General features: G+C 49.7%; 1 protein-coding gene across 21 annotated transcripts in view; it reads right to left on the bottom strand.

The window, feature by feature from the left end:
* The window catches only part of KIF1A (kinesin family member 1A), a 225,343-nt gene that overhangs the window by 16,742 nt on the left and 181,196 nt on the right, over positions 1-27,405 (bottom strand). For 13 of the 21 annotated variants that reach the window (XM_048863028.2, XM_048863027.2, XM_048863030.2 and 10 more), the window contains 6 exons: positions 26,416-26,482; positions 26,202-26,286; positions 24,606-24,711; positions 15,373-15,399; positions 1,858-1,972; positions 130-263 (listed from right to left, as the gene is read on the bottom strand). In XM_048863028.2, the coding sequence (XP_048718985.1) occupies positions 130-263; positions 1,858-1,972; positions 15,373-15,399; positions 24,606-24,711; positions 26,202-26,286; positions 26,416-26,482 (534 nt within the window). The remainder of the gene's footprint in view (positions 1-129; positions 264-1,857; positions 1,973-15,372; positions 15,400-24,605; positions 24,712-26,201; positions 26,287-26,415; positions 26,483-27,405) is intronic. The other 8 variants (XM_048863031.2, XM_048863042.2, XM_048863036.2 and 5 more) reach the window with 1 other exon arrangement.

Here is a 27,405-nt window from a genome sequence, read left to right as displayed (position 1 = left end):
GGCCTAAGTGCCTTGGGAAGGTTTGGGGTGACCAGCACTATGGACAGCTAAGACATTGTTAATAACCATTGCTAATTATTCTTCAGTGTCTTCCTTCCTCCTTTTGAAAAGGAAAGGAGATTCCTCTACCTCTCTGAGGCCCGCTGGCTCCCACTGCCAAAGAGATTGCGGATGGAGCGAGACGCTGGAAGTTTGGCATCTCTGGAGTAGAAGACCATGCAGAAATCTTTGGTGATCACAGCTGGCTGGGTGCAGTTCTCCATCTGCAGTAGGGTGGAGAAAAAGGATGAAGGGAGAATTATGGAGATGGCTCCTAATGAGGCTAACATCACCTCCTCCCCATCAGTTTGAGTGAGGGATGACAGTGTCTGTAATGTTAGTAAAGACTGTGTCTGAGTGGTCCATATTCAGAGAGAAGATTGCACTGTGACTAGACAATAGTGATTCCAGGGCTTTATCATATGTCGTTTCCTAATGTACATGCCTCAAACTATGAGGCCAGCCATTCTAGAATGACTCAAGCATGCCCAGGGAAAGTGGATATCAACTGGATTATTTCTTTCCTGCTTTACTCTTGGGATTTCGCAAAGGCCAAATTGCCGACTCTATAAAGAATACTCAGCAGAGGGTTGTGGGCTTGATTCTCCACTGGGCCAAGCCATTCTGCTCCCCTGGTCCTGGGCTTCTGCAAGACGATTTCCCCACCACTCTGATAAAAAGCTTTTGGAAGGGGAGGGCCAATCTTAGAGAAAATGCCTGTTCTCACAGTGTTAATAGCCTTGAGAAAAACTAGGCTTAAACCAAGCAAGGGCACTTTTGGGCACTGCCTTTTCAGGAACATGCTCAATGAATGTTAAATAGCCCCTGCCTTTCCCCTGCTGCTGATTACAACCAGCCCTTTCTTCTCTGTTACATGCAGTGACCTTCTTCTTTGTGTTCCTGACACCAGCTGTCTAGTTTTCAGCGTTTCTCCTTCCAGATGCTGCCCGGACTGATCTTTCCACATACCCCCAAACTGCACTGTTTATTTTGTTTGTTAGCACTGGGCCCCATCCCACCAGGTGCGAAGCACCCTTGACTCGCACTGATCTTGGAGGAGACACTCTGCTCCGCACAGGACCACTCCTGCAGACAACAGTCGCCAAACAACTGAGGACCTGGCCCAATCCAACGGCCCTACCCCGATGACAGCACCCTGGCACTGGAAGACGATCGTCCATGACACTGCAGGGAACTTCTGAGCATCTGGAGGAGAACACAAGCTCAGAGAGATGGACACAGCTTGCAGAAACACCAAGTGCTGGACTGTCACCTGACAATGCAGCCTGAGGAAGGGCTTGTGTGTAGCTGCACTGCCCTACAAGCAGGGCATGACTCAGATTCTAACTTTCTCCCAAGCATTGGTTCTGGTGCACAGGCTGGCGGGCTGCTGTGTTAGTGGTGGCTGCACCCACTCCCTGCCCACCTGCACAGGGTGTGGAGTAGCAGTCTGCATGGGCTTTGGCAACGAGCACCCATTACGCCCTGTTACTGCCAGAGGTATAGCAATATACCCAGCCGAGCCTGATGGTTCTAATTCTGCACTGCACTGATTTCAGTGGAGCTACCTTACTGTAAAACTGGCATGCTGGAGTGGGGACTCAGGCACTGCAGCTCTGGGTTATCTGGTAGTGTTAGAACTGTCTGCACATGAGGGATAGTGTACATTGCGCAAACATCTTGAGTTACTTTGAAGAACTTGAGCAGCTCATGCAAGGGGCTGGAGTAGAGGGGAGGTGGAAGAACCTTGCTCTCACAGATCATACTGCCTACTCTGTGCACTGATGGGCAGGTTAAAGAATACAGGAAGGTTCTTGCCTCAATGTAAGCAGACAGGGTAATGAAGATTTTCTCTCTGTAAGGGGTGACTCGGTTCAACAGCAGGGAGTTATGCATGGAGCTGTCCCACGCTGCTTCAAACTGGTAAAACGTCCTGGAAGGAAACAGCAGAGGGCTGGTAAAAACACAACTACACCTTAAGTTAGAGCTGCAGAAACATGTAACATGCACACACGTAACCACATTTGTGACAGATGAGCAGCCATTCTGGAATTCTCAGGTTCAACTCTCAGGAGGGGCAGGCTGAGGAGAAAACACATGTTCCCCCCCACTTGCTCTGAAAGATATTGTAACATTTCCATGAGGAAGCTTCATTTGAGGGATCTGCATTACAAATATGAGGAAGAATCTTCTGTGTGGATTGCAATTGGACAGAAAAGGTTTGAAAGCAGTGGGATGCAGCCTATTGGCAATACTATGGAAATGGGAGGAGTGCAAGAAAGAGGTGGAGGGAGAGCAAGAGAAGGACAGAAAGAAAGCTAGAGGAGATGGAGAAAAGGAAATAGCTGCATCAGCACCAGGTACTGCCTCTAGTCAAAGAAATGTGCAGCACTTCAGGGCCACATCTCTGCAGTCAAATAGGCTTCCTTCCATGTGAAGGAAGACTGACTTTTCTGTGAGCATGGTCGGAACGGAAGAGAGTGAGGATGCTTAGCGGAGTGATTGCTGTCGTCTCTCTCAGGCACTTTACGCTCTCAGTGATTTTTTTACCTTTTACCTGATACCAAAACAGACCACTTCCCTCCAAGGTTAAGCTGTGAGCTCAAAATGTCCATCAAAGCTCGGCAGAGTTAATTCCTTCCTACTGTTCATCTCTGGCACAAAGCCACAGACTCTGAGCCAGCTGAGCATTTGCCTAAACAAGTTCAACTCCAGTGAACTCCATAGTTCCAAGGTGAATTTGACCCTCCATGTTCATTGTCCCCTTGCTCCCCTCATTTCATGTCTGTGCTAAATTAAGAGGGCTGAAAGAGGAATTTAATATCCATGGCCCCAAAGCATTTAAACATTGGCTTAACTTAAAGTATTGCTTAAGTGGCTTTGAAGTCAAAGGGATGTAAGCATGTGCCTAACATTAAGCATGTTTCCATGCTTTGCTGAACAGACATGGATTTCTGAATCAGGGCCCAGGCTCATTCTTTCTAAACACCTACACTCTGGCCACCAACACATCCACTCATTGTCCCTTTCTCCTGTGAAATTAGGCTCATTCTTTCTAGACACCTACACTCTGGCCACCAACACATCCACTCATTGTCCCTTTCTCCTGTGAAATTAGCTGCATTGATCTTAAGAAGTAAATATGTGCATATATTGGAATACAGAGCTGGGCTTTTGGGAAGTTTGCCTGCCAAATTAATGCAGTTTTGGGAGAGACAAGCTGGTACCATAAAAGATATCAATCCTGCCCACAGGTAATCGGAACTGGTCGTATCTGTGCTCTGCTGCACTTCCTGGAAATACCACTTCTAGAGACAGGACTTCCATGAAGGACATCACAGCCTGACACTTCAGCACTGTCAGGTGATGGGAACTCTCTTCTTGCCCTATCATTTTTAGGGTCAATATTTTCTGGCTGGAACAAATTAAGCTCAGGTCCCAAAATCCCTGACCTGTCTTGGGTCATTAGAACAGCCCACTATGCTGACAGTCTCTTTGTTGAGCCCATCTGACTCTCAGCTCTAGTGTTTAGGGTTTACCTTCCAGCATACTGAAGACTACTTTTGAAAGCCACATTCAGAAGCCAATCAAAGATGACATCTACTCAGGACTCCCCCTAATTTCCGTTTGAGCATACTCAAGAAAACATGGTTCAAAACCATTTCCACACAGACATTCCACCATCACAGCTCACCAACACTCTGTATCAACATAGTCAAACATCTCTTTAACAAGATCCCAGGACTGTTCTTAGAAAACGATGCGTTGGATTGGATCCCACTCTGGGGAGCAAGGAGAGACTCTTGTTAAAGCACAATTGACCATGTTTGTTGATACACTGTTATCTCATTTTAAACACCACATTGTAAATAACATGAGATAATTGTTCTGGAACATGTTGCAAACACTGAAACTAAATGAGAAAGACCAGCACCACTGTTAGAAACAAGTCACTGGAGGACAGGTAACTCCAAAGGGAAGGATATAAGATAAGAAAAGGAGGATTATAAGAAAAAGGAGCAAAAATCAGAGGAACAAGTCAGAGAAGAAAGAGAGAAAAGCAGAAGGGAACAGACCGAGCAAGTACGGGTGAGAAAAGTGAGAATTACCTAGTGTAATTTCCCAGTGAAATGCTGTAAGTGGAAGGCAACCCAGGACAAGCACACAACATACAACCACACAAAGAAATTAAAACGTTAGAAAGCATTGTTGATATGGGGTCTGGTAACAAGCTAACTCCACAGCTCCAGGGTGTGTGGGTAGGTGTGGAGAGGTGGCAGTCAGAGCTAATTGTAAGTTTGCTGCTGGTGGAGAACCAGGAAGGAAACAAAGATCACATTCTCTCTCCATCCTCGTTGTGGTGATATAACAGGACGAACCCTGGGCCAGACAGTTTCACAGAACCCTGAATATGTAAAGGATTTCCACACCCACCCTGCCCACAATAGGGGAATTTAGATTCTGTTCATTCAGTTAATGGGCTTTCCTGCCCTGCTGTATCAATGGATCTCAGCCCTTGCCCGCAGAGAACAGCCTCTTTTGTAACAAAAGAGGAACCCATTGTCCATGCTACTTGGGGCATGGACTACAAAACCTGCTGAAACTAGGTTCCATTGCCCCTCATGCGGTCAGAGATGGGAGAAGTTTTAGCATGCATGTTCACTAATACCATAACAGCCTTTCAGCTCCCTTCCAAGAAAGATGCCATTAAGCGTGCATCATTTCTATCATGCTGGTGGACAACTGATGTTATTAATGTCAATGATGCACCATCTCAGAGAGCCACAGACACAGCATGCTGTGTGGTTGAGAACTTGGGACTAAATATGCACCTTTTAAATGTAAGAGCAAGGAGTGAGCAGTGCAGATCTTGTGGACCCTCAGCATATACCTGCTTCTGTGAGTGCTCTTTCATCTGGATGCCCCAAGAGAGCCATTTGTTTTGAGAGCTCCTTCCCACACATTAGACCAAAAATCAACTTCAGCCCTATTTCCTCTGGAGAGGGGAAGGGTACCCTGTTTCCAGTCATTCAAATTCAGAGTTTCTGCCAATGTACTTTGATCCTGAGCTGCAATTCCCCTGCTGTTCCAGTCCGGGGCCTCTCTTGAGTAGGGTCTCCCAATCCCAACAAACTGCATCGAATAGTCAGGTGGTTTTGCAGTATATCAAAATGAGGAGTGGGTGAGGCCACCACACCCCCTTTTCATTTGTCAGCTGATCCAAAATTTGCATTCTGGTCCCCAGACTAGTGAATTAGCCCAATGCACTGTGTAAGTTCTGTCATTGTTCATTCATGCATGCATGCTTTCAATCCTGAAGCCAACAGCTTTTTCATATTGCAGAATGAAGCTAAGGATAACTTGCAGCAGACTGAGCAAACGGTTAGTTCCAGCAAAGAGAACAGGGGACTCTAGTGCAAATTGTTTTTAAAAGTAAATACTGTATTTTGCAATGTGCTTCCCTAAAGAAACCAAACCAAACTAGTCAAATGTTGTAAAGCACAAACCATGTCCCTTCTTCTCCCCTCCTCCCACCCCGCCCCCAAACTGGAAAGATATTCTGATGTGCCTGCTCTGGTATGATCCCACATGCAGTTGTGGGGTAGGATTTAAATGCTTTCCCATAGCATGTGTTGAATTCCACCACAAGAGTCTGTTGCAAACCCCTTTGCAAAGACCTGAGAACCAGAAAGAGATGGCATGTCCCACCCATGCTCTGGTTTGGTGGCACAAAGGTGCTGTAAGATAGGCTTACCCAGCCAGCCGAGCATCCCCAGGGTGGGAAATCCCTGGGGGGCTAAAGCTATGTTGCCACTACACTAGCCACTCCCATAGCTCTCACTGCAGGGGATGTTGCCAGCGAGGGGCCTAGCCAGAGCATTCAGGAAAGGCCTGGCTGGCATAATGACACCCTGGAGGCCAAACTGTGGGTGGAAAGCCACCTTTGCCCCCCATGACCCTGGCAATGGGTCCTGCCCTGAGTACAGGGCTTGAGCAGACCAGACAATAATACTGTATTAGCCAAACAAAATATTGTGGGCCTGATTTTGATGTTAGTTTCATCAGTGTAAATCGGAAAACTGAATTCAGTGGCACGGCACTGAGGTAAATGAGATCACAGTCAGGCCCAATATTTGAAAAACTTAGAGTTGCAAATGCACAATGGCCATGTGACTTGTCTGTAATTAAAGAAGAATTTGCTTAGTAAAAAATATGAGCTGCATAGTAATTACCTTGGAAGCGAATGCACGTTGATTTATGAGACAGAAATCATCATGTCCTGTATTTAACAAGTAATGCAAAGCTCCACAAATGCCATGAAAAGCAAGAGCACTTGCATAATACAAACCCTGCTAGATTTTCAAAGTAGAGTTAAAAACAAAACCTAAATCTAAACCCTAGTGGAATAAAGTCTTCCCTTTCTCCACTAAAAAGAATGATGGCAGAGTTTCATTTCTAATTTAAAACTTGATTCTGCAACACTTTACTCATCAAAGGAAATCAGTCTCTAGTAGTTAGGAATACTCTAGATTCGGCGTTGGGGTTTTTTATGCCATTGAGAATTTGCTCTCAGTCCCTGTACTGGCTTCCACAGATTTCTTCCTAATGTTACTCCTGCCATAAATGGGTAACTGCAAGATAAAGAATCAGACCAAAGACTAAGGATTCAGTAAAAGGAATCTCAGGTATCTAGTCCATTACTCCTTTTCACAAATCTAGCCTAGGGGTAGGAAAAACACTCCAAAATAAAGTTCCCAGGCTTCTGGTGCCCTTTACTCTGCCTCTGATGGCTAAAGAGTTAATTCACCAAAGGCCAAAGCCCATTGAAATCAAGAGAAAAGCTCCCACCGACTTCAACAAGTTTTGGATCAGGTCCTTAGTGCTTAAATTCACTGCCCAAAACCTTTGTTGATGCAGAGTTACGGCTGAAAAGCAGTGCCTCGTACCCTTCCAGAACAGCAAGGTTATATTCTTAGTTCCCTGCACAGCTGGCAATTCAGAGTTAAAGTGCAAACCAGCCCCACCCCCCAACCTTAACTCTGCCCTCATTGAGGGATGCCCCAGTCTGCCCCTATCACATAGGACAGCCTCTATCTTTCCAGGAGATACGGAGCACTGTGGGGACACTGGGAGAAACTGTCAGACCATATCCTCACTAAGGCAAAATAATAATGTAGGTCAGGCTTAGTGAGCACCAGCTGGCTAAGCCTGGCCTGAACCATTTCACCTGCTCTGTACACACCACCCCATAGCTGCCAGATGTCACCACGCTTGATCCTTGTCTTAAGGAGTCCCTCTGGAATATCATCTGTGTGACACTACACCCCATATTTGTCATGGTATATTATATAATTATGGCATAATTATGATGCATTTTGTACATCACATAAGGTGTCATTGGAAAAGTTATGATTTGATGAATATGATTATCCTATTTGTCTGCATGTATCATTTTTGTATTTGAAGGTATGAATATTGACTGTGTATCAGGTATTTCCAGAGTAAGCACATTTGAGAACACCCACAGCAAGCCTTTCAGGTACAACAATGAAGAAAGTAAACAGTGCTAATAGCCCATCAGCAAAGACAATGGACCATGGAAGAGCTTAGCCTTCCTGAGAATGCTCCAGCCAGCGTGTAAGTAATGGCTGCTATGACTCAGCAGGGCATGCAATCAGACCACGTGACACTGAACTCCATTATGATACCTGTATTTTTTTTCAGAAGCTGGTCTGGGAACTGAGTTTGGAACAAAGGGTTCCTGCCATATGATAAAGCTATATAAGGTGGGGTGAGACATCATCTAGTGGCCTCACTCCCCACACAAGAGAACTGGAAACACTCGAGGAAAAAAGACTGACCTGGGGAGAAGTGCTGGTACCAGGATTAAAAAGGATTTCTAGCCTGTATATGGAAACCTGGTGAACTGCTTGTATCATCAGCCAGGGTGAGAAATTGCTAATTCATATCCAATCTATCTATTATGTTAGGCTTAGTTTGCGTTTTGTTTATTTGCTTTGATAGGTTTGCTATCATTTAAAATCTATCTTTTGTAATTAACGAACTTGGGGTGTTTTTCTTTATCTAAACCAGGGAGCCTTTGAGTGAAATGTCTGGGGAAAAAATCTCAGCTTGGTTAACACAGGCTTGTTGCATATCCTTCCCACATCGAGCGGAAGGCGAACTTTTATTAAGGAGCTTACATTGTACAGATCCCTGTATGATGGTATAATTTTGGGTTTATAGCCCCGCATGGGTGCAAGGCGGGGGGAACTGGGAAGTTGGCTTGTCCTTGAGTGGCTTAGGGAAAGTACTACGGTAACTCAGTTGGTGTGTGGCGCCACTTGCTGTCGTGTTGGGTGATAACAGGGTCTGGTGAGGCTGGCTTTGTCTCCAACCAAGCAGTGTGAGAAAAGGGCCAGCCCAACTCGGTGGTTAGAGGGGTGCAGCGTTTCCCATGGCTCCCAGACTGCACCCTGGGGTGACAACCTGTCACAATCTGCACTTACCTTGGGCTGCAGAGCACTGTTATGTCTGCTACCAGACTGCCAACAGTCCCCACAGCAAGCCTAGACCATGGTCTTCCTTTGCTTGCACAACCCATATCACCCAGTGCAGAAACAAGGGGTCCGCGATCCTTTGGGTGCAGATGTGCTTCTGCTCTCGGAAGGCAAATTGGAAATTCAACCCCCCCCCCACACCCCATTTGCTTATAAAGATATTCTGCTTCCATCTATATTGTTAGCTGTCTAACTGCAGACTCGTATCATCTCAGAACAAGCCCACCATGGACTGTGGGATAGCAATTGCTTTTGTGTGGAACTAGATCCTGTCAACAAGGAGCTCTTTACAATCCGAAGTACAGGATTATGGTGGTAATTCAGCAAAGCACTTATGCATGGCCGTAGCTTTATGCAGATGCTTACATGCTTTGCTGAATCAGCACCCAAGAAACATTCTAATGGGCAATCATACAGCAAGTCCTTTCAGCAAGCTTTGGATGACGTGCCACTGATTCAGGGACAATCACTGGAGTTCAGCTGGATGTTGGCTCTGAACTGTAACCCTCACCTTTACTGACACAAAAAGGGAAATTGAAAAAGGTGCAGTGGGAAGTGCACCCACAGTAAAACATTTCTGGATCTTCTTACTGTGGAGATGAGACATATCACTCTATAGGCACTATTAGAGTGGAATCAAAGCATTCAAGATATTCAACTAAAGATATAGAAGCCAATCTGGCTGGTACAATCTGGACCAGAGGGGGGCAAACTATGGCCAATGGGCCACATCTGGCCCATGGGACAGTCCTGCCCGGTCCCTGAGCTCCTGGCCTGGGAGGCTGTCCTCCCTCCCCCGCAGCCACACCGCTGCGCGGCGCAATCCTCTGGGCAGCGCAGCTGCAGAGCCTGGTCTGACCCGGTGCTCTGTGCTGCGTGGCGCGGCTGCCTGTCCTGGTGCAGCCGCACCGCCAGCCACTGGTGCTCCAGGCAGGGCGGTAAGGGGGCAGGGAGCGGTGGGGGGTAGATAGAGGGTAGGCGAGTTTGGGGGGTGGTCAGGGGCGTGGATAGGGGTTGGGGTGGTCAGAGGGTGGGGAATGGGGGGGTTGAATGGGGACAGGGGTCCCTGGGGGCAGTCAGGAAGGAGAGATTGGATAGGGCAGCAGGGGGTGGGGGGGTGGATGGGGCAGGGGTCCCGCGGGCCAGTCAGGAAGGGGGGGTTGAATGGGGTGGTGGTGGGCAGTTTGGGGCGGGGGGGAACGGGGGCGGTCAGAGGACCAAGAGCGGGGGTGGGGAGGTGGATGGGCCAGGGAACGGGGCGGTTGGATGGGGCAGGAGTCCCGGGGGGGCTGTCAGGGGGCGAGAAGCAGGAGGGTTTGGATAGGGGGCAGGGGCTGGGCCATGCCTGGCTGGTTGGGGAGGCACAGCCTCCCCTAACCAGCCCTCAATAGAATTTCAGAAACCCGATGCAGCCCTCAGGTGAAAAAGTTTGCCCGCTCCTGATCTGGACAGTAGAGCAGGAAATGAAAATACAAGCACTCTCCTGTATCTGCTGTCCTGAATCTCTGATGTATAAGAAGTCTAATCACCTCCTGAAGTCAATGAGAGACTTTGTGTTCATTTCAAACGGCACTGAGAAGGTCCTAAAGCAGCTGTTTATCTAAGAGACACAGGCAAAGACAAATTCAGGTGCGCATCAAATCCCCAACCATCCCACGTGCGGGGGCTAGAAGAATGGCCAGTACTCCCCGCTCAGGTAATGCAATTTTCTTCCCTTCTTTCAATGCTTTAGATTTCGGGATTCACTCCTGGACTGTACCACTGTATAGGAAGAATAGCTCTCCTCTCCTCCCGGGTGTGCTGAGAGGCAGAGCTCTATTAGCCCTTGTCACAGTGGAATCAATTCACAACACCATCTGGCAGAATAGATCCTATCTGAGGATGACTGAGAGCTTGAATTCTAAACAGCTGTGGTATTCTTGCTGCTCTCTCTCCTATCCTCATTTTCTCTGCTTTTCTCCTCCCTCCCATTCCAAACGGTGAAAAGCTGACTGAAAAACCAACTAGACATTCCCTTGTGTCCAGTCCCATAACACAAGAGAAAGGGGGAGCTCAATTAAAGTGACAGTCCTGTAGGAAGAAGACAATACTTCTTGGGGGGAAGTATTCACCCTGTGGAATTCTATTACAGGAACTCATCAGAACCATTTTTAAAGTCTTATCTGGTTATGTCAGCAAGAACAAGGCAATGCAGAGATTCTCTAGTGCAACCACAGTCTATTTGGCTTGATGCAGGAATCAATGGGTGAAGTTCTACACTCTGCATGTTAGCTGGATGTTAGAGATGATCAGCAAAAAGAAAAGGAGGACTTGTGGCACCTTAGAGACTAAAGCCTTTTAGTCTCTAAGGTGCCACAAGTCCTCCTTTTCTTTTTGTGGATACAGACTAACATGGCTGCTACTCTGAAACCAGAGATGATCAGAAAATCTAAAGCCCTAAAATGGATGCTCTACGCACATAAGCGTCAACACTGGTCAGGTGAGTCGGTGTGACCATTACAAGCTGACCACCCGCTTGGGAAGGAATATTTCTTCCTATGAGAACTGCTAAAATAAATTTGCCATTCTCTGAAGCATGAGGTCAGTGCCAGGCACTGCCAGCAGCTAATTACCAGGTGACATGAACCAGTGGTTACTGCTGGGATGGTGAGTCCTTTGTTACAGCGTTCCCCCTCCCCATCTCCTCTCCTCAGGTTATTCTGTTGTCTGTACACCAGCAGCTTGGGCACAGGAGAAGAAGGCTGGGATTTTCAAAAGGAGCTGGGTGCCTAACTCCTTTAGGCTCCTTCAAAAATACCAAAATGGCTGCCTCCTTCCTCCAGGCCTAGGAGGCTGCAATGGAACTACTCTGAATGTGATGGGTTAGTGTGTTACAATCAACCATTGACAAGGAGAGGATGTTAATATCCCTGTTATGGTCTGTACCCTTATGTTTACCCCTTTTACAAGACTATGATAAGTTTTGTACAAAGTATGCCTTCTGAGGTATCATTTGAAAACTCATAATTTGCTGATCATTATTGTCCTGGTAAATGTGTGTGGCAACATTGTATGTAAAGTTATAAAATTCTGTGGTATGATATTGCTGAGACATGCTCCAAGTTTAGAAAAGCAGGCACAAACCAGTTCCTCAGAGACAAAATCCAAACTGACGCCTCTGTCACCTGTTAATAAAATCAAATGGACTATCACCTGGTTAAGCGGCCATTCTTTGGTAGGTAAAAAGGTGTGAGCAAGAAATCTACATTTTGGCAAAGAAACAGTTGGAGAGTCCTATCCCCACAGACTTGCTGTCTCTTGAACCTCAGTTGGAGATGATTCTCAAAGAAAAATAAAAGTATAAAGAATGGGGAACAGAAGCCCAAATCATCTCTCCCTTCATTGCTACTGTCATAAATATCAAGGGAAGGGTAAACACCTTTCTGTATACAGTGCTATAAAATCCCTCCTGGCCAGAGGCAAAATCCTTTCATCTGTAAAGGGTTAAGAAGCTAAGGTAACCCCGCTGGCACCTGACCCAAAATGGCCAATGAGGGGACAAGATTCTTTCAAATTTGGGGGTGGGGGGGGGGAGAACAAAGGGTTTGGTCTGTCTGTGTGATGCTTTTGCTGGGAACAGATCAGGAATGCAGCCTTACAACTCCTGTAAAGTTAGTAAGTAATCTAGCTAGAAAATGCGTTAGATTTTCTTTTCTTTAATGGCTTGTAAAATAAGCTGTGCTGGAGGGAATGTATATTCCTGTTTTTGTGTCTTTTTATAACTTAAGGTTTTGCCCAGAGGGATTCTCTATGTTTTGAATCTGATTACCCTGTAAGGTATTTACCATCCTGATTTTACAGAGGTGATTCTTTTACCTTTTCTTTAATTAAAATTCTTCTTTTAAGAACCTGATTGCTTTTTCATTGTTCTTAAGATCCAAGGGTTTGGGTCTGTGTTCACCTGTACCAATTGGTGAGGATATTATTATTAAGCCTTCCCCAGGAAAGGGTCTGTAGGGCTTGATGGGATATTTTGGGGGAAGACGTCTCCAAGTGGTCTTTCCCTGTTCTTTGTTTATAACGGTTGGTGGTGGCAGCATACTGTTCAAGGACAAAGGCAAAGTTTGTACCTTGGGAAAGTTTTTAATCTAAGCTGGTAAGAATAAGCTTAGGGGGTCTTTCATGCAGGTCCCCACATCTGTACCCTAGAGTTCAGAGTGGGGAAGGAACCTTGACAGCTACTCACGGCCATCAACACACACTTGAAAGACAAAGGAAGCATCATTAGACTGTGAAGAGATGCTTCTGAAAGGAGTTCAGTGAGTAAGACTGCAGGAGCATATGGTGAGAAATTAGTGCTTTGAATTAACTTAACAAGCTAAATTAGGTGTTTGTTGTGTTTTACCTTTTATTTCCCTGTAACTAATTCTGACTTTTATGCTTCATTATTTGTAATCACTTAAAATCTATCCTTCTGTACTTAATAAACTTGTTTTAGTGTTTTATCTACACCAGTGTGCTTGGACTGAAGTGTCTGGGAAAGTTAACAGGATTTGTGCATATCATTTTCTAATAATAAATGACAGACTTTATATGAGCTTGTGTTGTCTAGGAGGGTGCTGGGCAGCACAAGATGCACATTTCTGCGGGAAAGTCTGGGAATGAGAATTTGCTGGTGTTACCCTGCACTGTAATTCAAGAGTGGCTGTCTACATCACTCACACAGTAAAACTGGGAGTGATTTACATGCTGGGGGCTCTGTGTGAGCAGACCAGAAGTCGTTACTCACAGCGAAGCAATGTAAAAGGCACCCCAGGCTAGAGAATTGAGGGGACACAGCTGTTCAACAGTCCAGACTGTACCCTGGGTAATGTCACAATCCCATCCTCCCATGGCTACTAACTTGCGATTGTCTTTTGATACGTAACAAAATGAGAAGTTTGTTGTGTTGTTTTAGTCATGCTGGTCCCAGCATATGATTGAGACAAGATACACGAAGTAATATCTTTTCTTGGACCAACTTCTGTTGGTGGAAGGTACAAGCTTCCAACCGTCACAGAATTCTTCAGGGACTTTTACCTTCCACCAACAGAAGTTGGTCCAAGAAAAGATATTACTTCACCCACCTTGTCTCTCTCAACATGGGAAGCGTGAGACAGAGCAAGAAGGTCAATCAAGGGTCCCTTCTCCACAATTTTTTGGCTTTTTATAGTCTCATATCTCCTCTTTGCCTCTTCCTACTTTTTGTTGCCTGCCTCTGTATTTCCAGCACCCCCATCGCAATGGTGTATATATAGCATCTACACATATCTATATATCCCCCGCAGTCTCCCCTGTGCACCTATTTCCCTATAGCCTCTCCTCTGCCTCAACATCTCTGCTTTTCCTCCTCCCCTCCCCACAAGTGAGCAGTTTATTAATGATATTGACAGGCACCAGTTGCCCTTTGCTGGCTGGTGCCCATTAGTTGTGGAACTGGGAACTTTTCTTTATTCTTTTTCTTTAAACAAAAAGAAATTACGTGCAAAAAAACCCCCAAATTATCTGACAATTATGCACAGTTGAGCATTCAAAAGTTAAGAGAACTACGGCTGAACATACTTTAGCACTGCTTCTTGTGTGTATGCATGTACAGGGGGCCATATTCCCGACTGGTATAAATTGGCACAACTCCATTGACTTCAATGGGCCAGATATCCATTGGTGCAAACTGGCCAGCTCCACTGAAGTCAATTCAATAGTAAAACTATTACATAGTAATAAGACAACCCCAGTTTCTCTGCAGCCTGCAATCGTATCAAGATTTGACTCTGAGAAGAGAGTGCATTAACTTACAGTTCCAAACACTTTCCCCTGGTAATGTCCAAAGAACAAGGGGCCAGCTCTTCAGCTGGTGTAAACCTGCAATGGAGTCATGCTCTCTACACCAGCTGAGGATCTGGCCAGTTATCTCCCTTCAGCACTCAGAGGGTCAGACAAGATGATCATAATAATCCTTTCTGACCCTAAAAACCTTGGGGCCTGATTTTCAGCTATGCCAAGGCCCCGTTATACTAATCTGGCAATGGAAAAGGGCCTTAAAATGGGTGTTCACTTTGAGGCCCCATTAAATTTGCAGAGGGATGTTAAGGGGCCTTAGCAAAACTGAGAATTCAAGCCAGTGAATATGAGACTCCACTGAGGTTTCTTTGGTGGAAATTCTGTCAAGCAGGCCAGAGAATAACAAGCTTGGGTGAAATCCTGCCTCACTGGAGTTAATGGCAAAACTCCCACCAACTTCAGTGGAGCCAGGTTTTCACCTGTTATGTCCCTTCCTTCTACATGCAGCTTGTACTTGGCTCCCAAACTCAGCTACGTTGCTTCCATTTCTCTCCTCTTTCTATCTTTCATACAGTATCTTTTCCAAAGTGTCCTTCCCATCCATACACTGCAGTCCAGCCTCTCACGCAGCCTGGGTCAGCTCCCAGCTCCCCAAAATGCTCCTGGGCCCAAGTTGGGAGAGGGTACAAGAGGGGGAAGGATGGTCTTTGCCAAATGTCACAAAGTTACAACAGCAGCAAAATTGAAGGAAAAGCCAGCCAGAGGAACAGAGGCTAACGAGAGAGCGATCCAAAACAAACAGGGAAGCCCAAGGGACAGAAACATAACGAAAGAGCAGCCCAAAGATGTGGAAGAGAAAGGGAAGCCAGTGGATGGAGTGTCTGGAAATTAAAATGCTGTCTCTGAGGGGGAGGAAGAGTGCCAAGGAGGGGAGAGGAAGTGAAGAAAAAACCGCAAGGGAAACAAATACTACCTAGGCATATCCGAATCAAGAAACTGCCTGCAAAAACACAAAACAATCACATGGTTAGTGCGGGTTCAAATGGACGGCAGCAGCAGCAGCATTGTAAGGAAGTGATTCAGAAGCCTGATGCCTTCACACAGCCCCCACTGCCCTTCCTTGCCTCATGTAGGGTGGCAGGGTTACAGCCAAGGGGCCAGACACCTTACAGGCACGCGTGGATGTGTGAGCAGCGTGCTGAGGGGCAATGGCCGTGGCCTGGGGAGTAGTAAAGAGAAAGAGACCAGATCCTGCTCCTGACGGTGGTGACAGAGTGCGAACAAGAAACATCCTTATCTCGTCTGGCTAGGGTGAGGAGCAGGAGTGACAATCCTAGCTGCAGGGGCTATGTGCAGATGGAAACCTAAAGCATGCCTGAGCCTGTGGGGGAAGAGTCTGGGGCTGCTGGCGCTTACAGGCTAAAGCCAATTCCTTGAGGGCCTAGCTAACACCTCCACAGTGAGGCCTTTCCTGGTTCTCATCAGGAACAACTTACCCTGAAACATCAGTGGTAGGGGAGAAGGGCAGCCTAGGGGATGGTCCCAGGGCCTGCTTGCTGCAATGAAGACTGAAGGACATACAAGAGCAAAGCAGGGAGCAAAAGCAGTTCAGAAAGAGGATTAGATGCATCCCATTCCATTGGCTCTCCTCCCTTTGTCCCTACATCCAGGGTCTCCCCATTGCTAGGGCCAAACCAAGCAAAAAGCCCATGCAGGGTTGAAGCAAAGGGAATTGGTGAAGATGTTTCCTTCCACTGTCCTGTGGAAACTCAATCCACTTTTCCTTTCCCCATGTTCCAGTTACCCCATCTCCTCCCTGCACCACCCCTTCTGCCCATGCTACTGAGGGCTTCTGTTCCCGGTTGTGGACAGAGGCAGTGATCCAAGGCTAGCAACCCTGGGAGAGAGTAGTGCATTTTCACACACCCAGTTTAGATTCTGGGACAGAAAGCTAGATACAAACGTGATGCCCTGGGTCCCTCAAGTTGTAAGCAACACCTCCCCCTTTGTTTGGTAAACAGTCTTGTGACAAGCAACTCTTCACTCTCTGGAGAACTCCATGCCAGGGCTGAAATCCCCTGGCCAGAATGAGCTCTTCTAGCGTGCAGTGCTCAAATGCGGAGGAAAAAGAGGGAGAAATTCCCAAGGTGCCACTGCATTGCTCTCATGTGTGGAGCAGGGCAAAAGAATGAGCACTGCAGAATGGGTCCAGTCACACAGTGCTGTCAGATTTAATCGGCCAGATCCCCAGCTGGTGCAAATCAGACCTAGCTCCACTGGAGTCACTGAGTCAGATCCCCAACTGGTGTAAATTGTGTGGCTCCAATGAAATCAATGGTCCTGATTTATAGTAGTTCAGGATCTAGCCCTAATTCTTCCAGCTGTCTGTTACACTGTTTCTCAATGACTGGTCCGTGGACGGCACTGGCCCTGAGATTTCCCTGATACAATTTAGGAAGGCAGCAAGCTGGTCCTTGGTATAAAACAGTTACCTACCTTCTCGTAACTGTTGTTCTTCGAGATGTGTTGTTTACGTCCATTCCACATTAGGTGTGCATGCGCTGCGTGCACCAGCATCAGAAACTTTTTCCCTTAGAGACTCCTGTCGGGGAGGCGGGGCCCCCTGAGTGGCACCACTGTGCTGTGCATATATACCCCTGCCGGCCCGACCCCCTCCAGTTCCTTCTTGCTGGCAACTCCGACAGAGGGGTAGGAGGGTTGGTGGTGGAATGGACGTGAACAACACATCTCGAAGAACAGTTATGAGAAGGTAAGTAACTGTTCTTTCTTCTTCGAGTGCTTGTTCACGTCCATTCCACATTAGGTGAATCACAAGCTTACCTCTGGAGGAGGGTAGGAGTCACGGAACAACTGATTGGAGGACCACTCTGCCAACTGCCGCAGAAAGCTGTGGAAGTCGCTTGCGCCCTGGTCAAGTGGGCCGTGGCCGCCGGGGCTGGAACACCTGCGAGCTCATAGCACGTCCGGATGCAGCTTGTAATCCAAGACAAGATCTGCTGCGCTGACACTGGGAGGCCTTTCATCCTCTCGGCTACAGCCACAAACAGCTGCACGTATTTACGAAAGGGCCTGGTGCACTCCAAATAGAATGCCAGTGCTCAACGGACATCCAGGGTGTGTAGGCTGCGGTGACTTGGGTCTGTATGGGGTTTTGGAAAAAACACTGGCAGACAAATGTCCTGGCCCAAATGGAATTGCGAGACCACCTTAGGGAGGAACTTGGGGTGCCATCGGAGCTGCACATTATCCTTGTGAAACACTGTATACAGTGGCTCAGAGGTGAGAGCCCTCAGCTCAGACACCCTTCTGGCTGAGGTAATGGCCACCAAAAATGTCACCTTTCATTTGCCCGAACGGGGGTCCCATGAGCTTAGAGAGGACCAAGTTAAGGTTCCAAGGAGGAACTGGGGGGGCATGAGTACGGAAACATCCTCTCCAATCCTTTAAGGAACCGTCCCACCACTGGGTGGGAAAACACTGAGCCCTCCGAAAACCCCGGATGGAAGGCGGAGGTGGCCGCCAGGTGCACTCTGAGTGAGGACAGGGCCAGCCCCTGCTGGTTGAGGTGCAGGAGGTACTCGAAGATGGCTTGCACTGGGGCCTGGCCCGGCCGCACCTGTCGGGGCTCACACCAAGACGAGAACCTTTTCCACTTGGCCATATAGGTCGCCGTGGTAGAAGGCTTCCTACTGCCAAGCAGAATCTGCTGCACAGGAAGGGAGCACTGGCTCTCCAAGGCGTTTAGCCACAGAGCTTCCTCGCCGTCAGGTGTAGTGATTGCAGGTCGGGGTGGAGAAGCCGCCTGCCGTCCTGCATGATGAGGTTGGGGGCAGGACTACTGGGGCCTCCACCGACAGCTCAAGGAGTGTTGTGTACCAGTGCTGGCGGGGCCATGCCAGGGCGATGAGGACCACCGCCGCCCTCTCCCTGCGTACCTTGAGCAGGACCTTGTGTACCAAGGGGAGCGGGGGAAAAGCATACATCAAGCCCCCTCCCCATGGGATCGCAAACACGTCTGCGACTGAGCCTGGGCTGTGGCCCTGGAACGAGCAGAACCGCGGACACTGGGCATTGGCCCTGGTGGCAAACAGGTCTACCTGGGCAAACCCCCACTTGCGGAAGAGCGAAAGCACAACATCCGCTCTTAGCATCCACTCATGCATGCTATACGACCTGCTGAAGTAGTCCGCCAGCTTGTTTTGCACCCCCGGGAGATATGACGCCTCGAGGTTAATGGCATGGGCTATGCAAAAGTCCCAGAGGAGGAGAGTCTTGCGACAGAGCGGTGAGGAACAGCTGCTTGTTTAAAAAGAACATGGCAGTAGTGTTGTCTGTCAGAACTGTCACGTTGTGACCACTCAGAGTGGTGTGAAAAGTCTGGCAGGCAAGACGAACCGCCCTGAGCTCCTTCACATTGATATGGAGCAAACGCTCTGCTCCGGACCACAAGCCCTGCGTCATGTGGTCCCCCAGGTGAGCCCTCCATCCGTGGTCTGATGCGTCCGTCACCAGCATCAGGTCTGGTTGTGGGGCGGCAAAGGGGATGCCTTTGCAAACCACAGGCTGGGACTGCCACCACAGCAGGGAGTCCAGCACGTCCCTTGGGGCTGTCACTACCAAGTCCAGGGGGTCCCTGCCTGAGCGGTACACCTGAGCGAGCCACGCCTGCAGAGTCCTGAGTCTTAGTCTGGCATGCCTGACCACGTGCCTGCATGCTGCCACGTGGCCCAGCAGCCGCAGGCAGCAGTCATTGGAAACTGGCGCAGTGAGGCCACCACCTGCTGGATAGCTCAGAATCAGGATACTGGAAGGCTTGCTCTGGCCCGCACCACATCCAAGACTGCCCCTATGAATTCCACTCTCTGTGTGGGCACGAGAGTGGACTTGGGGACATTGACCAGGAACCCCAGCTTGCGGAACAATCTCCAAGCCACCTCCACATGGCCCCGCATTTCCGCCTCAGATCAACCCACCAGGAGCCAGTCATCAAGGTATGGGTACAGCCGGATTCTCTGCCTCAGTAAGAAGGCCGCCACCACTGCCATGCATTTTGTGAACACCCATGGGGCTGCGGCTAGACCAAACGGGAGAACCACAAACTGGTAATGTTCTTGGCCCACGGTGAAGTGCAGAAACTGCCGATGTGTTGGGTGGATGGCAATATGAAAGTATGTGTCCTTCATGTCGAGGGCAGCGTACCAGTCCCCTGGATCCGGGGAAGGGATGATGGTGCCCAGAGAGACCATGCGGAACCAGGCCTTGACCCGGAACTTGTTGAGCCTGTGCAGGTCTAAAATGGGACAAAGGCCCCTTTTGACCTTGGGGATGAGGAAGTACCGGGAGTAGAACCCTTTCCCCCTTAGATCGTGCGGCACCGCCTCTACCACCCCCGCCTCTAGCAGCGAGCGAACCTCCTTCTCTAGGAGATGCTTGTGATAGGGGTCCCTGAAGAGGGACGGGGAAGGGGGGTAGGAGGGAAGAGAATTGCAGCGAGTACCTGTTCTGTACCGTGCGTAAGACCCAATGGTCCGATGTAATGCTGGACCACGCGCAGGAGAAACGGGCCAGGCAGCTCAGGAAACAAGGGGACGGATCCGGTGACTGGTCTGGTATGCTGTCCTTGAGTGCACCTTCAAAAGCCTGGCTTACTGCCCGGCTGGGATTTGTGCTGACCTTGGTTCTGACCCGGCGCATTATTGTTGTTGTTATTATTGCACCATCACCTGTTATCCCTGCCTCGCCTACAGTAAGGCTCATGCCTATGATGAGGCTGGTACTGGTGCTGAGGGGGAGGCTGTGGCTTAAAGGGCTTCCTCTGCATCACCGGGGTGTGCATACCCAGTGACTTAAGTGTAGCCCTCGAGTCCTTGAGGCTATGCAGCCTCGCGTCTGTCTGGTCCGAAAAGAGCCCAGACCCTTCAAAGGGGAGATCCTGAAGTGTACTCTGGACCTCAGGTGGCTGGCCTGACTCCTGCAGCCACGCTGAGTGCCTCATAACCACCCCCAACACAACTGTTCTGGCCGCTGCATCTGCTGAATCCAGGGAGACCTGGAGAGAGGTCTTAGCTACTGACTTGCCCTTGTCCACCAGGGCCGTAAACTCCTGTTGGGAACCTTGCGGGAGGTTGTCCTTAAACTTCCCCACCACTGCCTAGGAGTTAAAATTATGCCTGCTGAGGATGGCCTGCTGGTTCGCAATCCTCAACTGAAGGCCCCCTGACGAGTACATCTTTCTGCCAAAAAGGTCCAGGTGTTTTGCTTCCTTGGCCTTAGGTGCCGGGGCCAGTTGTCCATGTTGCTCCGTTTTGTTCACTGCCGAGACCACCAGGGAGCATGAACTTGGGTGGCAGAACAAGAATTCGTAGCCCTTTGATGGGGCAAAGTACTTGCGCTCCACACCTTTGGCCGTTGGAGCCCTGGAGCCTGGGGTCTGCCATATAGTCTTATAATTCGATTGGACGGTCTTAATGAGCGGGAGCGCTATTCTAAATGGACCTTCGGGGCTCAAAATGTCCACCATGGGGTCCTCCTGCTCAACCGTCTCCTCGACCTGCAACCCCAAGTTCTGGGTGACCCTACGCAGTAGCTCCTGGTAGGCTCTGTGGTCTATGGGTGGAGGGTCAGACACTGCTGTTCCCGTCACCACCTTATCCGGGGATGACGAGGAGGTTAGCAGCTGCTAAACCCCCTCTGGCTGGTCCTCCAGCTACCCTCCCCCCCTCGGAGGGGCCTTCAGCTCGGGCTGGCGCGGGAGATCGTGGGGTGGTACTGGACTCAGTGCTGGTCTCTCTGGTTTATCCTGGGGGGATGCTGGAGGCCCGTATACTGTAGCTTCTGGCGCCATCAGGCGTTGATGCGGGGACCGAGACCGCTGCACCGAGTAGCCCACCCTGGATGGGGCCCCTTGGCACTGTTGATAGGCCCAAGGTGTCCAGAAGGGCCAATGACCTAGCGGCCCCCATTGGGGGTGCCACCCTGTCTGAAGGTCCTTGCTGTCCGGAGCATGGTGCAAGTAACTGTAATGGCTGGAGTCGGTGCCGAACTGTGGCGACGCCGACCGCGAAGGCCACTGCGGTGCTGACGATTTGTGCTGGCGGGAGGTTGACGAGCGGCTCCTAACTGAATGGGAGCGAGACTGGTACCAAAATCCCTGGGAATGGGACCGACGTTCTCGGGACTGGGATCGGCATCTGCGGGAGTCCTCTGGCGAGGGCCGTCTCAACTCCTCCTGGTGCTGGTCTCTAATCGGTGTCGGAGAGCATCATGCCTCTTCCATTACTTCCTTGCGCCAACCCACTCCTGGTACTGCGACTTCCTTCTGAGCCGCGGATAACTGGGAGTCCACAGACGTGGAGCTCGACCGGGACCAACTCTGGGAGCGATGCCGGGACGATGTCCTTGAATTGCACACCATTGGCAGCTTACCCCTCAACGGCTCCCATGGCATAGGTGCTGGAGGATTCTCCCTGTCTGGGACAGAGCTCGTCGCCGACAGCACACTGAGGTCCTTTGCCACCTCAAAGGGGCCAGGCGTGGAGGGCTGATCCATTAAGTCCTCGAGCCCATCGTCTGCACTGAGCTCACTTAGGCCTGGGCTCGGTGGGGCTTGTGGTGCTGAAGCCACCAGTGCCAGCACCAGTACAGCGGCCTTCCTGCTCTTATCGGCGCTCGGGGCCTTCGAAGGCGCCGGCCTCCGACGCGGGGAACGTCCGCGCCTTCCTTTTGGCTGCACCATGGGCCGCACCGGGGAGGACGAGCAGTGCCGGGGCCTACTCTGGTGCTCTGGGGCCGACAGCTTTCGGTGTTTAGCCAGTGCTGGGTCTCCCAATGTCTCCGGGGCACTACGCACCGAGGAAGCCAGAGCTGACGTCGGGCACTGCGGGCCTGGCTGCAATGCGGCTTCCATCAACAACTGCTTCAAACAAAAGTCTCTTTCTTTTTTTGTTCGTGGCTTGAACGCCTTGCAAATCTTATATTGCTTAGTTTGATGTTCTTCCCACAGGCAACGTAGACACGAGTCGTGGGGGTCACTAACTGGCATAGGCTTGCGGCACGTGGCACAAGCCTTAAACCTGTGGGCCTGCAGCATGCTCCGGGGCGGGTGCTGGAAGCGTCCAAGCACCTAATCACTTAAGTGTCCACGACAAAGGTATGCGAACTAACTGATAACAGCTATCTATGAGAAAGGCTAAGGGACTGCTCTCATACAAGAGAGAGGTTGTTCCAATGCCGCCACGGACGGTAAGAAGGAACCGGAGGGGGTCGGCGGCAGGTGTATATATGCATGGCGCAGTGGCGCCACTCAGGGGGCCCCACCAGCCAGACGGGAGCCGCTAAGGGAAAAAGTTTCCGACACTTGTGCACACGGCGCGCGCACACCTAATATGGAATGGACGTGAACAAGCTCGAAGAAGAACAAAAGGTTGAGAAATGCTGCGTCTATTACACTGTTTGTTTGTATCAATTTCTGTCTTGCTCAGGAGAGGCAGGAACAAACGATCTGAGCTACCCAGAGAGGTGCTGCAGTGCTGCTGTTCTGAGTCCTTGCTCCCTCTGAATACTGCTGCTGTCACCCTCACACAGCGTCACCTGCATGGCATCTGACAGCATGTAGTGGAGCCTGTTCTACTGCCCTGATCCAATCCTTTCCTCAGAGTCACTCACTGCTCAATGACTCTTCAGACGCAACTGCTTGTCACATGACTCACATTACGCCTGGCCCACCCTTGACCTTCCCCACTCCCCTCAAGTACTCACTCCAGCTACCTGCTGTCTTGCTCTTGCCCCCTCGGTCATCCACCCAGCTGGCGAAGGGCTCTGCTGGCCTGGGGCAGAGCGCTGGCCTGTGGGCATTGCTGGGTGAGGCAGGTTAAGTAAGCAAGCACACAGGTCACAGTGGGATTGACCATTTCTCTTGTACTGAGCTTTCTGGGTTTTAAACTGTATTCCCTCAATTACACCAGGTGCCCATAGGCAGGGCAGCCCTGGCAGGAGGAAGGAAGAGGAGACATCCCCAAGGATGCAGGGAGGAAGCTGTGACAGGGACAAGCTCAGTTTCCTTCCTGCCACTCTCCAAGGACAGGCAGTGCAATGCCTCACAATGGCCACACACAATGCAGATGTTACCTACGTTGCCAGTGATGATCTCTCATCTCCTCTATGTGAATTACAAGCAAGCACTGTGACTAGTGATGGCCCCTGCTTCCTGCTGAATGTGCTCCCAATCTTGTCCTAAAACACACTGTACAACCACTTCCACCCAGAATCCATCCCAGCGTGAACCCATGACAGCTCTCCAGGCTAGACCTCTTGCTGGGGCTGCCCTGAGCTGCAGCAGTGACCTGGAGCTCTGCTCTGTGGTGCCAGTATCAGTCGCTCCGCATCCACCACTGACTGGTTATTCATTCCAAGGTTGCTGCTAGGGTTCCGAGTTCTGGTGTTTGCTGCCACCCCCTTAAGACTTAGCCAAAAGCATCAGCACTAGCAGAGTGCATCTAGGCATCTGATTGACACTGCAGCACACAGCTATACTGGGTCTCAGAGAAGCCTAGGTGACAGTCTCAGCATCTAAAGAGAGCTGCATACAACATTGCCTATCAGTTGAATGTAGGGCCATGGGGCCTCACCACCCTTGGTTAATGCTGCTACAACGCAGGGGCGGGGATGGCATCTTAAAATCCAGGGGTGGGTGAAAATCCAAAGACTCCTTTGATGTTGGTGTAATATTTTGAAAATGTCACTGGGAGGTGAGGCCTCCTTTGGCACATGCCAATGGCAGCCGTGGGCAGTGCAAGGAAGATCTGCCTCAGCAGCCTCGGGTGAAAGCTGTCAGCTAGATAATGTTCTGAGATGCCATCAAAGAGTGTGTGTTTGTGTGTGGGAGGGGATTTGGGAAGCCCACCTCAAATCCCTGGGCTTCTTTACATTCTCCACTATTCCTGCCTTGTGGTGCAGCCATGTTGCCATCCTGCCAGTGCCCTCTGAAATGCAGACTCAGCACAACCACCGTCCCTAAGTGGTCCTGCAGCAGCAAGAAGACCCTGATGGGCAAGACCTTAGGGGCAGGAGGGAGAGAAGCCCTCATGAACAGAGACAGCCCTTGCCAACCTAACTGGACCAGACATTGCCTAGCACCACAGGACAGCAGGGCAAAATGAAGAGACGGCAAGGCCAGGCCAGACCCACCGATCATCCTGGGAAGGGTGGATGTATCCAGACGACAGGATGTTCAGAGACAAGATGTTGGGGTCGATGAGAGACTCGTCCCCTTCTGGGGTGTTTCGGATCCGACCTGCCAACACACATCAAAACACACCATTTGGAGGATGGACAGCTGGGGGTGGGGCACAGCTCAATGGGGACAGTTCACTGTTCTAAGCTGCATAGCAGGGTAAATGGTAAAAGTGAGACTCAGGGGAAGATGCTTAATGTCAGCATCATATCCTCTTTCAGCCCCTTGGGACAGGCTCTATATCCATCCCCTCCTGCTAGAACTAGAGACCAGATTGCCCAGGCTCATCCCCATGGGTGGGAGGGTGCCTGGCTCCAGGGGGACCACTAGGAGGAGCTCTGTATGCCTGCTACCACACCCCTCTGTAGGTCTGCCTCACTCCCTTCCACATGGCTGGCCAGCCCCAAAGGCCAGTAGCATCTGAAGGCCACGGAGAGGGAGAGGCATGTCCTTCCGTCTTGTCCCCTCCCCTACCCGTAAGGACACATGGATGGAGCCAGTCCTGAGCTCCCCAAAGCACAGTCTGGCCTTTACATGGGCTATGAAATGAGAGAGGCTCCTTGCCCCTTCTCCTCATAGAATCATAGAATATAAGGGTTGGAAGGGACCCCAGAAGGTCATCTAGTCCAACCCCCTGCTCAAAGCAGGACCAATTCCCAGTTAAATCATCCCAGCCAGGGCTTTGTCAAGCCTGACCTTAAAAACCTCTAAGGAAGGAGATTCTACCACCTCCCTAGGTAACGCATTCCAGTGTTTCACCACCCTCTTAGTGAAAAAGTTTTTCCTAATATCCAATCTAAACCTTCCCCACTGCAGCTTGAGACCATTACTCCTCGTTCTGTCATCTGATACCATTGAGAACAGTCTAGAGCCATCCTCTTTGGAACCCCCTTTCAGGTAGTTGAAAACAGCTATCAAATCCCCCCTCATTCTTCTCTTCTGCAGGCTAAACAATCCCAGCTCCCTCAGCCTCTCCTCATAACTCATGTGTTCCAGACCCCTAATCATTTTTGTTGCCCTTCGCTGGACTCTATCCAATTTATCCTCCACTATGCCCTGGGGAGAGCAGGCACTGAGAGGGCCCCGCTTCCCCAAATGGGGGCTCAAAGAGCTGGCAGAGGTCCCCTAGTCTAATCCAGGATGCTGGAAAGAACAATGGGGGCACTGCCTCAGCTGGTGGCAATTTCCTTTGAAGTAAATGGAACTCTGACCATTGACAGCAGCTGAGGATCTGCCCCGGGACCCCTGCTGCAGCGGTAAGGGCCTGGCAGCTCAGCCTTGGCTCCTGGGGGTAGCCTGGTACTCAAGGAGGGGGCGCCTTGCTTAGTGATGTGCTGCTGAGCATGAGTAAAGGGGGTGCCAGCTGGCCCCCAGCGATCATCTGCATTATTTCCCACAACAGACCTGACAGAGTAGGAGGAGCGGGAGCCTGGATAAAGTATGAGGGAGAAGAGATTATGGGAGAGAAGGGAACGGGAGGGAGTGCACAGGCGTGAGGACGCAGGAGTGAGGCGTCTCCTCAGACCCTGCCAACCAGCAACTCTGCTTACCCACAACCAGCTCTCGCACTTCTTTCCAGCGGACAAGGCTGCTGTTTTCATGCACTAACGTCACGGTGATCCTCCTCTGGATTCCCTGCCAGCACCATGCCAGAGAGAAAAGGGCAGTGGTTAAAACCAACAGCCCAACACCCAGTTGTTATGGGGACTAGGAAGATGGGCCAGTGGGGCGGCGCAGGGACAAGGAGCAGGGCAAAGACCATACCTGGTGGAGCAGAAAGGTTCCATGGCACGGCATCCCTCCACGGTGATCAACGACAGCAGGAATGTAACTGAAAAAGGGAAGATCAGGGAGATGTGATGGGAGATGGAGGTGCTCCTCTCCATGTCAGGGCCTGAATGATCTCACCCCACCACCCCACGGTCCAGGGGGATCGCACACACATACTGTTTGAAGGACAGCTAACCAAAAACTCAAAAGGTAATAACAAAATGTTTTTTAAGTACATCAGAAGCAGGAAGCCTGCTAAACAACCAGTGGGGCCCCTAGATAATCGAGATACAAAAGGAGCACTTAAAGATGATAAAGTCATCGCAGAGAAACTAAATGAATTCTTTGCTTCAGTCTTCACGGCTGAGGATGTTAGGGAGATTCTCAAACCTGAGCCATCTTTCATAGGTGACAAATCTGAGGAATTGTCACAGATTGAAGTGTCACTAGAGGAGGTTTTGGAATTAATTGAGAAACTTAATAGTAACAAGTCACCAGGACCAGATGGCAGTCACCCAAGTGTTCTGAAAGAACTCAAATGTGAAATTGCAGAACTATTAACTATAGTTTGTAACCTGTCCTTTAAATCATTGGCCAAACCGGACACTCTCTATGCAAAAGAATAAATGGACACAAATCTGACATCAGGACTCAGAACATTCAAAAACCGGTAGGAGAACACTTCAACCTCTCTGGCCACTCAGTAACAGACTTAAAGGTGGCAAGTTTGCAACAGAAAAGCTTCAAAAACAGACTCCAACGAGAAACTGCTGAGCTTGAATTAATATGCAAACTAGATACCATTAACCTGGGTTTGAACAGAGACTGGGAGTGGCTGGATCATTACACATATTGAATCTATTTCCCCATGTTAAGTATCCTCATACCTTCTTGTTGACTGTCTAAATGGGCCATCTTGATTATCACTACAAAAGTTTTTTTCTCCTGCTGATAATAGCTCATCTTAATTAATTAGCCTCTTAC

This window comes from Caretta caretta, chromosome 9 (assembly GCF_965140235.1).
Source record: "Caretta caretta isolate rCarCar2 chromosome 9, rCarCar1.hap1, whole genome shotgun sequence".
NCBI lineage: Eukaryota > Metazoa > Chordata > Testudines > Cheloniidae > Caretta > Caretta caretta.
This window is presented reverse-complemented; position numbering and strand designations above follow the sequence as displayed.